The sequence below is a fragment of the Equus asinus genome, chromosome X (genome assembly GCF_041296235.1).
Source record: "Equus asinus isolate D_3611 breed Donkey chromosome X, EquAss-T2T_v2, whole genome shotgun sequence".
NCBI classification, from domain to species: Eukaryota; Metazoa; Chordata; class Mammalia; order Perissodactyla; family Equidae; genus Equus; species Equus asinus.
The window spans coordinates 124,961,691-124,981,592 of NC_091820.1; the positions used below are offsets into that span (position 1 = coordinate 124,961,691).

At 37.3% G+C, this 19,902-nt stretch overlaps 1 protein-coding gene across 5 annotated transcripts in view; it reads right to left on the reverse strand.

Moving 5' to 3' along the window:
* The window catches only part of ARHGEF6 (Rac/Cdc42 guanine nucleotide exchange factor 6), a 101,243-nt gene that overhangs the window by 33,606 nt on the left and 47,735 nt on the right, over nt 1–19,902 (reverse strand). For all 5 annotated transcript variants that reach the window (XM_014832756.3, XM_044763376.2, XM_070501723.1 and 2 more), the window contains 3 exons: nt 12,363–12,457; nt 9,745–9,840; nt 8,237–8,359 (listed from right to left, as the gene is read on the reverse strand). In XM_014832756.3, coding sequence (XP_014688242.1) covers nt 8,237–8,359; nt 9,745–9,840; nt 12,363–12,457 — 314 coding nt within the window. The remainder of the gene's footprint in view (nt 1–8,236; nt 8,360–9,744; nt 9,841–12,362; nt 12,458–19,902) is intronic.

The following is a 19,902-nucleotide window of genomic DNA, read 5'->3' on the forward strand; positions in this document are numbered from 1 at the left end:
TATACTGCTGGTAGAAATGTAATTAGTTCTGTCACTATGGAAAACAGTATGGAGGTTCCTCAAAACATTAAAACATAGAACTACCATATGATCTAGTAATCCCCCTTCTGGGTACATGTTCAAAGGAAATGAAAAAAGGATATCGAAGAGATATCTGCATTCCCATGTTTATTGCAGCATTATTTATAACAGCCAAGACATGGAAACAAACTAAGTGTCAGTCAACAGGTGAATGGATAAAGAAGATGTGGTATATATATACAATGGAATTTTATTCAGCGAAAGAAGGAGATCTTGCCATTTGTGACAACATGTATGGACCTTGAGGGCATTATGCTAAGTGGAATAAGCTACACAGAGAAAAACAAATACTCCATAGTATCATTTATATAGAAAATCTAAATAAAAAGTCAAACTCAAAAAAGAAAGAGAAAGAGAAAAGAGAGTTGTCACATACAAGAGAATCCACTTAAAACTATTAGCAAGTTTCCAGCAGAAACCATGCAGATCAGAAGGAAGTAGGATGATACATTTGAAGTACTGAAAAAAAAAATTGCCAACTAAGAATACTGTATCTGCCAAAATTATGGTACATAAATGAAGGAGAAATAAAGACTTTCCCAGGTAAACAAAAGCTGGGGGACTATATCACCGCTAGACCTGCCTTACTAGAAATTTGAAAGTAAGTCCTTCAGGTTGAAATGAAAGGATACTAAACATCAACACAAAAGCATTCTTAAGTATAAAGCTCATTGGTAATGTTAAATACATAGACAAATACAGAATACTGTAATACTGTTGACAGTAGTGCATAAATCACTGTATATTTATGCACTACTGTCACACTGATATGGAAGTTAAAAGACAAAAGTATAAAAAAATAACTATAAAAATATGGTAATGGATATACAATATAAAAAGATGTATTTTGTAAATCAATAACATAAAGTGGAGGGAAGCTAAAGGTGTAGAGTTTTTGTATGTGATTAAAGTTAAGTTTTTATCAACTTAGATTATTATAACTATAAGATATTTTATGTAAGTCCTATGGTAACTACAAAGAAAATACCCATAGAAGATACGCAAATGAAAATGCAAAAGAATCAAAACACGTCACTACAAAAATTCAATGAAACACAAAGGAAGACAGCAAGAGAGGAAAAGAGAGATAAAAAAACTACTAGGTAGACAAAAAACAATGAACAAATGGCAATAGTAAGTCCTTCCCTTTCAATAATTACTTTAAATGTAAATGGATTGGACTCCCCAATTAAAAGACATAGAATGGATCAACGGATAAAAGACAAGACCAAAATATATGCTGTCTACAAGAGACTCTCTATATTTAAAGCCACACACAGGCTGAAAGTGAAGGGATTGAAAAAGACATTCCATGCAAATAGTAACCAAAAGAGCACAAGGGTGGTCACATTTATATTGAGCAAAATAGACTTTCTTTCAAAAACTGTCAAAAGAGACAAAGAAGGACAGTGTATCATGATAAAAGGGTCAACTCACCAAGAACATATAACAATTATAAGTATGTATATAGGCATCCAACAGCAGAGCACCCAAATACATGAAGCAAACATTGACAGAATCGAAGGGGAAAATAGACAGCAACACAATAATAGCAGAGGACATCAATACTCTACTATCAGTAATGGATACAACGTCCAGATAGAAGATCAATAAGGAAACAGAGGACTTGAAAAACACTATAGATCAAATGGACCAAACAGACATATATATATCATTCCACTCAACAGAGCAACATACTAATTCTTCTAGAGTATATATAGAACATTCTCCAAGATAGATTACATTTTATGTCACAAAACGAAACTTAACAAATATAAAAATATTGAAACCATACCAAATATATTTTCTGGCTATGGGGGAATGAAACAAGAAATTAGTAGAAGAAGTAAAACTGGAAAATTCACAAATATATGGAAATTAAACAACACACTCTGGAACAACCAATGGTTCAAAGGAGACAAAGAAAAATCAGAAAATATCTTGAGACAGATGATAATGAAAACACAACATATCAAAACTTATGGGATGCAGCAAAAGTAATCTTAGAGAAGTTTATAATAACAAATGCTTATATTAAAAAAGAGAGATCTCAAATAAACAACCTAACTTTAACCTCAAGAAACTAGAAAAGGAAGAACAAACTAGGCCCAAAGTTAGCAGAAGGAAGAAAATAATAAATATTAGAGCAAAAATAAATGAAATAGAGAAAAGAAAAAAAAAATGAAACTGAGTTGGTTTTTTGAAAAGATAAACAAAATTGACAAACTTTTAGTAGATCAAGAAAAAAAGAGAAGACTCAAATAAATAAAATCAGAAATGAAATAGGACAAAGTACAACTGATGCCATGGAAATAAAAAGGATCATAAGAGACTACTATGAACAATTATACATCAACAAACTGGATAACCTAGAAGAAATGAATAAATTCCTAGAAACATACAACCTACCACAACTGAATCAGGAAAAGATAGAAAATCTGAACAGACCAATAACAAGAAAGGAGACTGAATCACTAATCAAAAAATTCCCAACAAAAGTCCAAGACCACATGGCTTCACTGGTGAATTCTATCAAACATTTAAAAACAAATTAACACCTATTCTCAAACTCTCCAAAAATTTAAAGAGAGGGAACACTTTCAAACTCATTTTATGAGACCAGCATTATCTTGATACAAGAGCCAGACAAAGATATCACAAGTCAAGAAAACTACAGGCCAGTACCCTGATGAATATAGATGCAAAAATCCTTAACAAAATACTAGCAAACCAAATCCAAGAGCATAGGAAAAGGATCATGCACCATAATCAAGTGAGATTTATCCCTAGGATGCAAGGATGGTTCAACATATGCAAATCAGTATGATACACCACATTAAAAGGACAGAGGATAAAAACCACACAATCATCTCAATAGATGCAGAAAAATTATTTGACAAAATTCAACACTCTTTTATGATTTAAAAAAAAACCCCACTGAACTAATTAGGAATAGGAGAAAATTACCTCAACATAAAAAGGCCATATATGAAAATCACACAGTTAACATCATACTCAATGGTAAAAAACTGAAAGCTTTTCTTCTAAGATCAAGAACAAGGGATGGATGCCCACTTTTGCTACTTCTATTCAACATAGTACTGGAACTCCTAGCCAGAGCAATTAGGCAAGAAAAAGAAATAAAAACCATCCAATGGGAAAGGAAGAAGTAAAATGATCTCTGTTTACAGATGACATGATTTTATATGGAGAAAACCCTAAAGACCTCACAAAGAAACTGGTAGAACTAATAAGTGGATTCAGTGAAGTTGCAGGATACAAAAAATCAGTTACATTTCTTTTTTTTCTTTTGAGGAAGATTAGCCCTGAGCTAACTACTGCAAATCCTCCTCTTTTTGCTGAGGAAGACTGGCCATCAGCTAACATCCATGCCCATCTTCCTCTACTTTATACGTGGGATGCCTACCACAGCATGGTTTTTGCCAAGCGGTGCCATGACTGAACCCGGGATCCAAACTGGCGAACCCCCAGGTCACCACAGAGGAACGTGGGAACTTAACTGCTGCACTACCAGGCTGGCCCCCAGATGCATTTCTATACATTAATAATGAACTATCTGAAAAGGGATTAAAGAAAGAAAATCTTGTTTACACAGGATTGAAACAAAAAAACAACCCACTAATTGGGAAAAAATATTCACACTTATATATCCGACAAAGGGTTAATCTCCATAATATATAAAGAACTCACACAGCTCAACAACAAAAAATCAAACAACCCGATCAAAAAATGGGCAGGGGACATGAATAGACATTTCTCCAAAGAAGATATACAGATGGCCAATAGACACATCAAAAGATGCTCATCATCACTAATCATAAGGGAAATGCAAATCAAAACTACACTAAGATATCACCTTACACCTGTTAGAATGGCAACAATAACCAAAACAAAAAGTGACAATTGTTGGAGAGGTTGTGGAGAAAAAGGAACCCTCATACACTGTTGGTGGGAATGCAAACCGGTACAGCCACTATGGAAAACAGCATGGAGATTTCTCAAAAAATTAAAAATAGAAATACCTTATGACCCAGCCATCCCACTACTGGGGGATCTATCCTAAGAACTTGAAATCAGCAATTCCAAAAGTCCCATGCACCCCTATGTTCATCGCAGCATTATTTACAATAGCCAAGACCTGGAAGCAACCTAAGTGCCCATCAACTGATGATTGGATAAAGAAGATATGGTATGTATATATACAACGGAATACTACTCAGCCATAAAAAAGGATAAAATCGTCCCATTCACAACAACATGGATGGACCTTGAAGGTATTATGTTAAGTGAAATAAGCCAGACAGAGAAAGACGAACTCTGTATGACTCCACTCATAGGTGGAAGTTAAACATGTAGACTAAGAGAACTGATTGGTGGTTACCAGGGGAAATGGGGGGTGGGGGTGGGCACAAAGGGTGAAGTGGTGCACCTACAACACGACTGACAATAATGTACAACTGAAATTTCACAAGGTTGTAAACTATCATAATCTTAATAAAAAGCAAAAAAAACAAAAAAGTAAAGGGATAGCAAAAGATATATTAATAATCAAAAGATAGCAGGACTAGCTATATCAATTTCAGAAAAAGCTGACATCAGAACAAGGAAAATTATCAGGGATAAAGAGGGAGCATTACATAAAGATAAAAGGGCTAATTCTCCAACAAGACTAAGTCCTTCATGTGAATACACCTAACAACAAAACATCAAAATACATGAGACAAAAACGGATAGAACTGAAAGGAGAAACAGACAAATTCACTATTATGGTTAGAGACTTCAACATCCCTCTGTCAGTAATTGACAGATCCAGCAGGTAGAAAATTAGGAAGGACATAGTTGAACTGAACATCACCATCAATCTAGTGGATCTAATGGACATTTATAAAATATTTCATTCAACAACAGCAGAACACAAATTCTTCTCAAGCTCACACAGAACATTCACCCAGATAGACTCAATTCTGGGACATAAAACACAATGTAACAAATTTATAAGAATAGAAATCAACAAATGGCACTAGGACAATTAGATATCCACATGCAAAAGAACGAAGTTGGACCCCTACCTCACACCATATGCAAAAGTTAATGCAAAAATGGATTTAAGGAGCTAAATGTAAGAGCTAAGACTATAAAATTCTTAGATAGGCATAAATCTTCACGACCTGGATTAGGCAACAGCTTTTTAGATATAAAACCAAAAGCACAAGCAACAAAAGAAAAACATAGATATATTGGATATCATCAAAATTAAACTTAAAATTAAAACTTTTGTGCTTCAAAGGACATCATCAAGAAAGCGAAAAGACAATCCACAAAGTGGGAGAAAATTTTTGCAAATCATATATGTGATGAGAGTAAATAAAGAAAAATATGTAAATAAGTGTTGCAACAAAACAATGAAAAGAAGAATAAGTCAACTAAAAACTGGGCAAAGGATTTGAATAGGCATATTTCCAAAGAAGATATTAAAATAGCCAACAAGTACTTGAAAATATTCTCAACGTCATCAGCCACTGGAGAAATAGAGAGTGACTGCTACTGGGTATGAGGTTTCTTTTTGGGATGGTCAAAATGTTCTGGAACTAAGTAGTGGTGATGGTTGCACAACCTTGGGAATATTTTAACAACCACTCAATAGTACACTTTTAAATGGTGAATTTACGGTACGTGAATAATTTCTCAATAATAAGACAAATAACCCAATTTAAAAATAGGCAAAGGATCTGAATAGATATTTCCCTAAATAAATATATACAAATTGCTAATAAGCACATGAAAGATGCTCAGCATCATTATTCATTAGGGAAATACAAATCAGTATCACAATGAGACATCACTTCACACCCACTTATGGGGACTATAAACAAAAGGACTGATAATAACAAATGTTGGTGAGCATGTGGAGAAAATAGAACTCTCAGAAATTGCTGGTGGGACTATAAATTTGCCCAGCCACTTTGGAAAACTGTCAGATAGTTCTTCTAAAGGTGAAACATAGAGTAACCATATGATCCAGCAATTGCACTCCTAGGTACCTACCCAAGAGAAAAGAAAACATCTCGACACAAAGACTTGCACAGGAATGCTCGCAGGAGCACTATTCACAATCCACATGTCCACGAACTGGTGAATGGAAGAGCAACATGCAGTATCCACACAACAGAATATTTTTTGGCAATTTAAAAAGCCATATACAGATACACGCTACAACATGGATGAACCTTGAACGCATTATGCTAAGTGAAAGAAGCCAACACAAAAGACCATATGTTGTGTGATCCCACTTAAATGAAATTTCCAGAATAAGCAAATCCATAGTGACATAAGGTATTTTAGTGGTTGCCTTGGGCTAGCAATGGGGAGTGACTGCTACTGAGCATGGGTTTGTCTGGGGAGTGATGAAAATGTTCTAAACTTGATTGTGGTGATGGTTGCACAACTCTGAATACACTAAGAACAATTAAACCATACACTTTCAATGGGTGAACTGTATGGCATGTGAATTATAATTCAATGAAGCGTTACATAAAAAAGGAAATGGTAACATTTTATTTCTTAAGCTGGGTAGCGCGTACATGGGTGTTCATTTTATTATAATTCTTTGAATTTGCATTTAGATTACTCTCTTTTTAGGTAAAATATATACCTTAATAAAAATATTTTTTTAGAAATCTGACAGACCTGGATTCTAATTCTGGTTCAACCACTTAACAGCTACAAGTTCTTGGGCAGATTATTTGACCTTCCAATGTCTTATCTGTAAAGCAGAGATGGTAATAATAGTGACTCCCTCATAGGCTTTTACGTCATGTGCCTGGCACATTGTCAGTGTTATTACTAGCTAATATTAGCTCTAAGCAGTTGAGCCACTTGCCTACATAACCCAGAGTCATGGCTCCTCTTTCTTCAAACTCCAACTTCGACATTTGCTATTCCACAAGAGTTCAGAACTTTGATCAGGGGTAATAAAATTGACCTTCAATCAAGTAGGACCTACTGAACTTTACCTTAAAAATGCCCTTGCATAATAGCTATATAAAGTCAATAAAGCTCCTAAGAAATCAGGACAAAACCAAAATTGCCACCACTTCTGAGGGTTGGTATCAACAGTATTCTAGCCTGGGTCTGGGAGTTCAAGTTTGGGCCAGATTAAGAGAAGAACATTCTTTTCAGTCTTGAGCAGCCTCGAGAATCCATGTCCATTCTGAATCTAGTCTCCAGGTTAAGTCCTAAGAGCGTCTGTATGTTGTTCTTGCTAGTGTCCCACGTCAATTTCTAGTACATGATTTCAAAGTTAAAACTGCATCTTTAAACCTATCATACAGTATTCCAGCCCAGACGAATGTGACAGTGAAATGTGTCCGGGATGAGGAATCCGAGGGTAAGGAAGGGTAGGAGAGATGTGAACTTATCTGGGTCCTTTGTAAGAACTCTCAAAGGAGACACTATTCTGTTGTTCTCCACTAATTTGAAACAATTTATATTCATGTATAATTATTATCAGAGCGCGTTGCTTAAAGTACCTGCCACACAGTTCACAGTGTTGGTTTCCTTCCGCCTCTCCATGTTAATAGCTGCCTGTTAGCCAAAGCACTGTTTGAAACTTCCTCTACCCAAGGGAAAGTGAAAAAGAGATGAAGCTAGGCAATTTAGCTGTTTGTCGGCAACTCAGATAAAACATCCACCAGGGCAGGGGAAGGCTAAACCATTGGATCTAAACAGAATTTTACTTCAGGAAAGCATCACCTGACCCTTCCCTTACCCTACCCCACACTGCAAAGTCTCCCAGCATCCTATGAATTACCCTTTTACGATACATGTTTACAACGTTTAATTTCATGTCTGTATTTCCCTTAAGATTCTATGCTCCGTGAGAGGAGAAACCCTCTCTTCCTTGTTCGCTACTGTATCCCCATCAGCTGGAACAGGACCTTGCACAGGGTAGATGCTCAGTACATGACTTGTTGCATTAATAGACAATCAACCCACGCAACGATGAATCAATTTCTGGCCTGATGAATGGGAATAATCAAGAGTTCAACTGGAGACCTTGGATTTCCAAATGAGCTGGTCCTAGGAAAGGATCTCATTGTGAAACAGCCTATTTGGGGAAGTGCTAACAATTTACCTGTGCTGGGTGAGTACATTTACAGCTGAAGGATGATTTGCACAGTAAGCCAGATACATAGATTTAAAATGAGGCATGAGGTTCAGTAGACAACCTCCTACTTTGTGTTGGTTTTCTGGAAACCTGTAAGGAAAACAGGTGAAACACAAATTTAAATTAGGAAACAGGGGATAAAGGAAGATTATTCCAATTAAACCTGATAACATGCATACCTTTTGAATTCTTTTGTCAAAGTTAAATGAGAAACTATAATAGAACCATTTAATCCATGAAATGCAAGTTCTTGACCACTGCTTTCAACTCTAGTCACCAAACATGGCACCAATCCATAGGGTCAGATATTTATTTGGAATTACTAGATAGGATTTTTTAAAGATGCTTATTCAAATCATAATTCAAATTTTTAGTCGGGCACACCAAAATACTCTTGGCTAATTTATGTGAAGTTCAAAGACAGACAAAACTAATCAAATTCAAAAATGACACATCACAAATGAGTATTATGTAGTCTTGGTGGTCTGGTGATTGCTAGTCAAGGCGGCCTCAAGACTTTTAAAATTAATTTTTTAAATTACGATCCACCTGTTTTCATTTGTAGAAAAATCAGAAAAGCACATGAAAGAAAAAAAATTACTGAGAATTCCACCATTCAGAGATACCTATTATAACAATTTGGGCATATTCCATGGACTTTCTTCTACATGTTTCTCTATAAAATGGAAAACAAAGATTACAAATCTAGTTTGTGATCTGTTCTTCTCACTTAGTGACCATCTTTCCATCAATAATCTGGATCCCTAACAGCATTTGGAGTGGCTCTGCAGGTCTCTTTAGTGTGGGCTCTCACCATCTTCCTCCCTAGAAACCACCTTTGTCCCATAAAGCTCAAGAAACAGGCAATTGCCCCAATTTCCCTATACACAATGAAAGTCGCCAACTTCTCTGAGATACACTGATTGGAAAATTAATCTTGTTACAGAAATATATTGTCTGATGATCATTACAGTTCATTCTGCAGTATGAAGTTGAACAACTCAACAATCTAGCAAGCCATAAATATGTGCCGTGGTTTATATAAAGTTATACTTTCCCTTTCCCCATGTTTTATGTGTTTCAACTATTAATATAGTAGACATGACTAAAAGAGAACAAGCTTGCAAAACTGAATGAATAATCTGAATAACTTTTCCAAGTAATTTGCAACGTACAAAAGAAAATAACTAATCTATGTCAAAAGCATCATCCATGGTCCACTGAGACCTTATTTGTCTCTTATACCGACCAGAAGCAGTAAACTGATATGATTTTTAAATAAAGTCAGAAATAATTTACTCCATGTGGTTTGACAATGTGAATACCACCACCTAGTGTGTTTTCTCTGTACTGGGACAATTTATGAAAGTTGTAACAAATGGACAAACATAAAGTGCCCCTATCTAAGACAATAGCTAAAAGGAAAACAAAACACAATACTGCTGGCTATCCTAAGGGTGCTACGTGACACTTACTTAGAACATTCTTCCAAGGCTTGGCAGAGCGTCTGTTGAAATGTGCATACCTCCTCAAAGTTTCCCAATAAAGACGTAAACTCCACAGAACTCAGGCTGAAAAATATGCATAGGTAGTTTCAGTGAATAGACCTTGAAGATGACTCCAGTTATCTATCTCTAGCCTAGTTAACTGATAGTTTGTTAATAACTGGAAAATGGGACAGGGGAAGCAATCCCCACATTTTAACTTTTGCTTTTTAATTAACACCACCTCTGTGATCTTAAGCAACTTTCTAATGCTTCTTTCCTTGACTCCCTTTTCTGTAATAAGAATAATGATCCTAAAGGAAAGGAAATCTTTATGAAAGGAGTGGGGGGGAGAAAATAGTTCTAGTTTCCTTGTTTGTTTTTGGAGTGGAATGGAGTCAAATAAAGACAAACTAAACAATTTTATCCAGGGCCTCCGTACTAAGAGTTTTCTCATCCATTCTTTCCCTGTCAAATAGCGAGTGATAATAACAATGCAAGCCAACAACACTCATACAGCACTTGACACTTATGCAACAATTTTACAAATAATAGCTCATTTTAACCTTACAACAGCTTTATGAGGTAGGTGCTATTGCTATCTCCATTTTACATATCAGGAAACCCAGGCTCAGAGAGGTTAAGCAAATCACCCAACGTCACAAAGCCAGTGAATGATGAAACCAGAATTTGAACCAAAACATTCTAGCTCCAGAGTCCATGCTCTTAATCACTTTTTTGGAGAAAACTTTTCTGAAGATTTACTTAAAAAGCCAGTGTCTGCCACATATTCTTTCTCCTTAATATAATAATACAAGGGGAGTGTTTCCAAGAGAGTCATTTTCGCTGACAATGAAAATGAAGACCCAAACAAACATTACCAGTAACCCTGAGAGTCTAAAAGTTCCCAGTTCTTCTGCTATAATGCCCTCCTGAACCACGAGCTGGAAAACCCCTATTGTGGGTGTCAAAAGCGAAACCTTTAGCCAGCCAGCTTCCTTGGCTGCTGCTCTCTCATAACAACAAGAACCTGACTTGGGGGCTTACCTGAACTTGATTGGGGGCATATTTGGCCCCTTCGGGATCAGACAATAAACAGTCTGGTTTGCTCAAATCACGTTGGGGTCTACAAGACAGAACCAAAGGAAACTTCCTATAACTGCATTTTGAATTTATTTGGGAACAGAGCAGTTCTGAATCAGGCCTCTCACCTCCTCTGCCGTGGCTCTCTTCCTTGTCTTTCCTCTTACTGTTTCTTGATTGCTAATCAGTCACTCCTTCATTTGAAATCTTACCATCCGCCCCCCCAGGGTTACCACTTCAGTTTCCCTCTCCTCCTGCGCCTGTCCCCTCCAGAAAACAGAAGGCACTTTCACTCTGTGGCAGGAGACACAGTGGGTTCAGTCTGGCCACTTACTGGCTTTGTGATGGGTATGGCAGTAAGCCTCTCTGGACTTTAGTTTTCTTATTTATTCAGTGGGGATAGTCATTTCTTCCAGGGCACTAGACCCAATGATTCACTGAGGTTCCATTCAGCTCTAAGGACTATGATTCACAGAACGCTTCATGTTTTACATAATAATAACAAAAGGCACTTTGTTGTTGATCATGTTTAAACTCTTATAAAATACAGGAATACAAAATCCTTTCAAACTGAAGTAAGATTCCCATAGGGCGATGAAAATAACCAAGTGGGAAATTTAGCAAGACATTAGGTAAAACCAGATTAAGCAAGCATAATTTGGAAAAAAGGAAAAAAATAGTGAAATATATTAAACTTATTTTCAAGCCCGAAGACAACAGTTTAGGCAACTGTCCAGCAAAAGTAAACTGACTGAGATAAGAGAGAAGGCTTTTGTCCTCCATTATATGGATGGACTGCGAAATTTTCTACTTGACTTATAGATCCTAATCTCTCATAAAGTTTAATTAATTAAAATAAAAACACAAAAAATGTAGTTAGCCACTCTTTGTTAAATATGCCATGCCCACAAGCATAAAAAAATGAATGGTCAATATTTTTCTTTTGTGAAAACTACGTTTTCGATTCAGGCCTCAGACAATCACTTCAGATTTCTAAGACCAGAATAAGGTTTGAACATTTTATTTTAAAAAAAACATTTTAACATCCCTTTATCATTCACTTTTGCCTGGATGAAATACTGGCTTGAAGTGCTCTTATGAACATTCACAAAATGCCACTCTTTCCATTGTCAGAGCATGGGAAAGAGTTTCTGCCCTGGCAAGCAAAGGTCAGGGTAAGCACAAGAATTTCCACTTTATGTGCTTTCTGCATAAAAACACCAGCAAGTCCTTCTTCTGTAAGGTAAAACCAGATGTACCACTTTGAAAATATGCAAGGTAAAAATTGTGACCGACAGAAATGCAGATCTGCTCACTCCTTCCACAGCCAGAAAAGAAAGCAAGCCAAGCTCTCCAAAAGCAACATCTTGTCTAATTTGTTGCCTTGACCATGTTCTTGGCAACCTGTGATCTGTGGAAATTCTTCTAAAGGGCAAAATCAATTATTCAGTGACATAAGAGTAATGACTCCATATGCTGACATTATCTTGCTTTATTTAGCAAGGGGTTTAAAATATAAATCTTACTTGTTATTAGACTGCAGGGGTCTTAAGTAAGTAACAAGAAGAGACTGAAGTTCTTTAGCATAATCTCTTTCAGTGTCCAAGATGTTCTGTAACACCTATGGAGAAACAAAGGTCAAGGGATTGTAATTGTCAGGACAGCCCAAGGCAAAATACAGCTTTAGAACTTTTAACCAAATTACTAGGAAAAGAAGTCCTATTTACTCAGGTTAGCACTGTAAGTCAGGAGCACAAAGTCTGAATGCACTTTGTTTTATTCTAGCAAACTCCTTTAATAGTTGCATGACAACTGGTTATATTACATAACTCATATGAACACCATTTTTCAGAGTTACCCATAACTGGAAGGGCCTTGCCATTTACACAGTACTGTTCAGAATGCTTTCATGTGCTTTAAATCATTTTATACTCAGGCAAGGTCTCAGTTAGCTAAGAAAGGACCATTATTGCCATTTTATGGATGAGAAAATTGAGACCAGCAACCTTAAGCCAGCCCTAGTGGTGTAATGGCTAAGATTCAGGCTCTCACTGCAATGGCTCGCATTCATTTGCTGGTCAGGGAACCATCTGTCTTTCAGTTGTCATACTGTGGTGGTCGCGTGTTGCCGTGATGCTGAAAGCTATGCCATCAGTATTTAAATACCAGCAGGGTCACCCATGGTGGACAGTTTTCAGCAGAGCTTCCAGACTAGGAAGAAGGACCTGGCCACCCACTCCTGAAAAAAAATTGCCCACAAAAACCCTATGAATAGTGAAGCTGAGAGGATCATGCAAAAAGACCAGGTAGGGTTCCGCTCTGCTGTACACAGGGTCACTAGGAGTCAGAATCAACTCATGGCACTACCAACAAATCTTAAGACAGAGTCAACATCAGGATAATTTAATGATAAGTGATGTCATACATCACAAAAGATTTTTCTTTAAGTTATGGGGGGTTTTTTTGCTGAGGAAGACTCACCCTGAGCTAACATCTGTTGCCAAACTTCCTCTTTTTGTACGTGAGCCACTGCCACAGCATGGCTACTGACGAGTGGTGTAGGCCCATGCCTGAGAACTGAACCCAGGTTGCCCAAGCAGAGCCTTGCCAAACTTAACCACTAGACCACTGGGGCTGGCCCATAAGTTATGTTCTTGATAAGATCTTTAGGGGACAAAATCTGAGGACACTGAACTTTTAAGCAGGGTTAAAACTGGTCTTTTAATAAAGGTAAAAAGTGGTAGTATGAACAATCCAAGGAGAAAAGGAAGTTGAAATGTGAGGAATTTAACAGGTCAAATAATGCTTACCAGTATTATTAATGATAACCAAATTAGAATCCTATAGGCCAAACAAGCAATGTACAGGTTTACAATTTCTCTTCCCCCACCAATCCTAGGACCATGTCCAATTTCCCAACCTCTGCCTGAGGAAGCTGCAACCTTCATTTCAAGCTCCTAGAGATAATCAAGCTAACATTTTGGTATATTATCTCTCATATCTCCTAATTCATTCAACAAAAATTTACTGAGTGTCTACTCTGTGCCAAATGCTGCACCTGCAGGGAGTTTCCGCTCTTTTTGCAGAGGGAGACATTCAATAGGGGATCATAAGACCATGCAAAGCATTCTTAGCTAGGAGAAGCCCCTTAGTCTACCAATATGCCAGACATATACTCACAAGACAATGCATGATGATCTGCTTTTGAAAAGCAGAGTGAACAAAGCAAGTGGAGGTCCAGGTAGCTATGGTGTTTTTTTTGGGAAACAGTTGGACTGGAAGGTGGTCGTCCAGGCTCTGCTACCAACTGATAGGTCACTTCAGTTTTAAGGCTTCACTCAACCTCATCTCAGATTGTGACATTTCACCTACCTCAGGGACCATTGTGAAGAGGTAGTGAGACACTGGATAGGTAGGTGCTGGGTGAGTGGGAAGGACAATATCTCCCCTAGTTGAGAACCAGTGGTTTAGAAGGACACAGGACACGGGGTGGCTTCAAAAGCTAGGGCTTAATTGTAGCTTCTCCTCCCCAGCCACTCACGTCTACTTATAGCTCCTCTGTTCGTCAGGAACTACTGTCTGAAGGTGAAAGTGCAAATCCGGAGGCCCGGAGTTACTAATGTTCTCTGAAATCAATCCAACGATGGAAAAGAAAGGTTATCCCCTATAGAAAGGCTAAGCACAACAAAGGAAATTAGAAATTATCTTGAGATGAAAAAAAAAAGAAAACACAACTTAGAAAAAGAACTTATGGGATGCAGTTAAAGCAGTGCTTAGAGACAAATACACAGCTGTAAAATGCCATATATCAAAAAAGAAGATAGAGAACTTTTGGTTTCTGGTCCAGCATTTAAGGAGCTTGCAAGTCATTACTCCATTCTAACATCAAGTAAATAGCTGAACAAACTGAAAAAACAGAAACCCTAACTTTTCTTACAACTGTTAGGGAACTGTTTAGGGAATTGTTAGGGAACTGTTAGGGGAAAAAGCTAACCCTCAAATTGGAGAGACAGGCAGGCAGACACAGAGAATCAAAACTTGCTGGAGCAGAAACCCATGAGCAGAAGTTTCCATGGGAATAAGTACAGGGGCAGGAAAACCTGAACTGTAATTGATGAATAGCTGGAGGCTCAGCGTGAAAAGTCTCCAGGGGGCCCAGTCACAGGGGAGCACATCTTCACTTTTGTGAGTTTTACCTCTAGTAGCTCTACCAGTAACTTCTCACAATGAAGATAGGAGGAAAATCCCCCTCATGCTTCAGAAGGAAGAAGGGAAATGCAGCCATTTTGAAATAAACCAGGGCAGTCTGTTCTTTGTAACAACGTCTGCTCTCCAGAGAGATGATTTTCCCAGAGCCCAACCTACTGGGATTTTATCAGAGCCTAACATGCCTAGGGAAAGGGAAATCCCCCAATCCAGCTCCCTCTAGTCTCCCTGTCCCACCTCTGGGAGGAAAAAGAAAATTGAGAAGCACTGGTGAAGTTCACAATCTAGGGACATAAACTCACCAAAAGCCTGAGACCTAATCATGGGACTTTGGAACACTCCCCCCACCCCCACACCCCACCACCATATTATTAAAGGCCTATTTACTGTGGTTCCTTTTACCTAGTACATCATATCTGCCTTCCAAGAAAAAATTACAAAGCATACGAAAAGGTAAAAAACCTTCAAACATTCACAGTTTGAAGAGATAGAGCAAACACTAGAAACAAAGTCAGATATGGCAGGAATGTTAGAATTATCAGACCAGGATTTTAATATAACTATGATTAATATGCTAAGGGTTCTAATGGCAAAATTAGACAACATGCAAGAACAGATGGGTGTTGTAATCAGAGAGAAATACTAAGAAAGAAGAAAAATGAAATGCTAAAGATCAAAAGCACTATATAACGACATTTCGGTCAACGACAGACCACATATATGGTGGTGGTCTCATAAGATGAGTACAATATAGCCTAGGTGTAGAGTAGGCTACACCATCTGGGTTTATGTAAGTATGCTCTGTGATGTTTGCACAACAAAATCATCTAATGACACATTTCTCAGAATGTATCCACATTGTTAAGCGATGCGTGATTGTAATAGAAAGGAAGAATGCCTTTGATGCATTAGTACTGGACCATTGAGGAAAGAATCTCTGAACTTGAGGATATGTCAATAGAATCTTCTGAAACTAAAGAGCAAAGAGAAAAAAAACTTAAAAAAATGGAACAGAATATCTAATAACTGTGGGACAACTACTAAAGGTGTTACATATGCGTGATGAGAGTACCAGAAGGAGAAGAGAGAGAGCAAGGGACAGAAGAAATATTTGAAAGAACAGTGACTGAGAATTGCCTCAAATTAACATCGGACACCAAACCACAGATCCAGGAAGTACAGACAAGATCAAGCAGGATAAATGCCACAAAAAAAGTTCCTAGGCATATCATATTCAAACTCCAGAAAGATCAAAGATAAAGAAAAAATGGGGAAAGAAGTCAGAGGAAAAAAAATAGCTTACCTATCTATAGAGCAGCTAAGATAAGAAGTATATCCAGCTTCTCCTCAGAAACCATGCAAGCAAGAGGAGAGTGGAGTGAAATATTTAAGATGTTGAGGAAAATATCCCACCAACCAGGAATTCTGTATCCTGTGAAATTTTCCTTCAAAAGTCAAAAAGAAATAGACTTTCTCAGACATACAAAAATCAAGGAAATTTTTTGCCAGTAGACTGGCCTTGCAAGAAATGTTTAACAAAAAAGTTCTTCAGAGAGAAAGAAAATGCTTTAGATCAGAAACTCAGATCTACATAAGGAAAGAAACCATGAGAGATGGAAAAAGTGAAGATAATTTTTATTTTTCTTATTCTTTGTTTTTTTTTTTTGAGGAAAATTGGCCCTGAGCTAACATCTACCACCAATCCTCCTCTTTTTGCTGAGGAAGACTGGCTCTGATCTAACATCCATGCCCATGCTCCTCTACTTTATACATAGGATGCCTGCCACAGCATGGCTTGATAAGCAGTGCATATGGCCAGTCCTGGGATCCGAACTGGCGAACCCTGGGCTACTGAAGTGGAACGCATGAACTTAACTGCTACTCGGTGTTATTTGAAAGTGGACTTGGACTAGTTCTAAATATATATTGCAACCTCTAGGGCAATCATTAAAAAAGTAAAAAAAAAAATTTCTAGAAAGACACAAACTACCAAAACTGACTTACAAAGAAACAGAAAATCTGAAGAGGCCTATAACAAGTAAAGAGATTGAATTAGTATTCAAAACAACTTCCCACAAGTTAAAGCCCACGATAAGATGGCTCTACTGATTGATTCTACCAAAAGTTTGAAGAATTCACATGAATCCTTCACAAACTCTTAAAATTCTGGAAAAAAAAGAACAAAGAGGGTACACTTTCCAATTTCAAAACTTACTACAAAGCTACAGTAACAAGACTGTTTAGTACTGGTAAAGGATAGATCTATAGATCAATGGAATAGAATCGAGATTCTAGAAATGAACCCATGGTCAATTGATTTTTGACAAGGGTGCCAAGACCTTTCAACAGGGAAAGAACCATCTTCTCCACAAATGGTACTGGGACCATTGGATATCTGCATACAAAAGAAAGAATTTGTGCTCCTACTTTACAGCATATATGAAAATTAACTCAAAATGGATTCAAGAGTTAAAACTATAAAACTCTTAGAAGAAAACAGAGGAGGAAATCTTCGCAATCTTGGATTTGGCAATGGATTCTTGGATGACAACAAAAGCACAAGCAACAAGACAAAAAATAGATAAATTGGAATTCATGAAAATCAAAAACTTTTATGTGTCAAAAGACATTATCACGAAAGTGGAAAAAAAGTCCACAGAATGGGAGAAATATTTACAAATCATATATCTGATAAGGGTCTAGTATCCAGAATGTATAAAGAACTCTTACAACTCAAAAATAAAAATGATAATAAAAAATTGGTAAAGAACTTGAATAGACATTTCTCCAAAGAAGATATACAAATGGCCAATAAGCACATGAAAAGATACTCAACAGCATTAACCATTAGGAAATGCTAATCAAAATCACAATGAGGGGCTGGACCCGTGGCCAAGTGGTTAAGGCACTCTGCTTTGGTGGCCCAGGGTTTCGCCAGCTAGGATCCTGGGCATGGACATGGCACCACTCATCAGGCCATGCTGAGGTGGCATCCCACATGCCACAGCTAGAAGGACCCACAACTGAAAATATACAACTACGTACTGGGGGGCTTTGGGGAGAAAACGGAAAAAATAAAATCTTTAAAAAAAAATCACAACGAGATACTACTTCAAGCTCATCAGGGCGGCTATAATAAAAAGCAAAAAACAGACAATAACAAGTGTTGATGAGAATGTGGAGAAACTGGAATGCTCATACGTTGCTGGTGGGAAAGTCAAAAGGTGCAGTTGTTGTGGAAAACTTGGCAGTCCCTCAAAAACTTAAACATAGAGGTACCATTTGACCCAGCAATTCCACTCCTAGAGAAATGAAAACATATGTCCACAGAAAATTTGCACATGACTTTTCACAGCAGCATTATTAATAATAACCAAAATGTGGAAACAATCCAGAAGCTCATCAACTGATGAATGGATAAACAAACCTGGCATATCCGTGCAATGGAAGATTATTCATCCATGACATGGAAAGAAGTACTGATTTATTCTACAACATGGATGAACTTTGAAACTATCATGCTAAGTGAAAGAAGCCAGACACAAAAGAACCAGTATTGCATGATTCAATTTACACGAAATGTCCGGAATAGGCAAAATCTACAGAGACAGGAAGTAGATTAGTGGTTGTCAAGGGCTAGAGGGAGTGACCGCTAACGGGTACAGGGTTATTTATTGTGTGATGAAAATGTTATAAGATGGTGGTGATCATCACACAACTCTGTTAATTTGCTAAAATTCAGTGAGTTATACACTTTTAAATGGTGAATTACATGTCAATAAAACTGTTTTATTTTTAAAAGTCAAAGCACAAATTTCTCATCTGTTAATACACACTTTTCTGGTTTTTCTCTGATTCCAAGTCCTTATCCAGTATGATGTTCCTCCAAACTCAAGTTTGTCCGTCATTACAACTCTCCACCGAGCCGGGCTGTTGCTCACTGCAGTATCTCCAGTAGTCACTTATTCTCACACTCAGCACGAGTATTCACTTTTTTATTCTTAGAAATGGAGAGAACTGTACTAGAATTCAACAGTACCATAGTTTTTTGAGAGCTAAAACATATGCAGATTACTTTATCAACAATATTTATTTGTTTGTCTATAGTATTTGTATGGGGGGGAAGAACGGATGGTGGCATGCCTTCCCATTTATATTCAGGAGGGAATGAAGTCATCTAATCACCTCCTTTTGTTCACATTTTTCTAAAAAGACTGTGTCTGGTAATGAGCCATCTCACACCCTCACCCTCCTTTCAAGCACTGTTGTCTGTATCTGTCACACTACCCAAATTATAATGTCTGTTAAAAAAAAAAGAAAAACAAAATAAAAAACCAACCACACAGCCATTGCCTGAAGGGGATTTTTAAATTAGAAAACTCACAGATATTCTTTACATCATAAAATGTGATTTTTCAAACAATTAAACAACATTGTTTTCATTCCATGGTTCCTATAATTCAACATCCCTCTCTCCACTGAAACAGCTTTATTATTTCAACTTCCCTTAAAACGTTATCATCTAAATCTCCTTTGAAAGAAATCACTAGGATTTTGCAAGAAAGGTGCCAATGGTCCTACTGCAATGGGTATACTTGCTGGGTGAGGCAGCACACTTTCTAGGAGTTCCACCTCTGTTGAAACCACCAGCATAGGACACATCGAAGGCAAAGGCGAGGCAAAGACACTTCCTGCTGCCTTTCAATGAGTCCTGGAGAGCTAAATGGAAACTGTACATTAAACCTATGTTGTAAGTTTTGAGGATGGCTGAATGCTGACTTTACAAAACTAAATAGGCAAAGGTGATTAATGAGTCCTTCATTAAATAATTCAAAAGAAATTTTAATGGTAATGTATTAA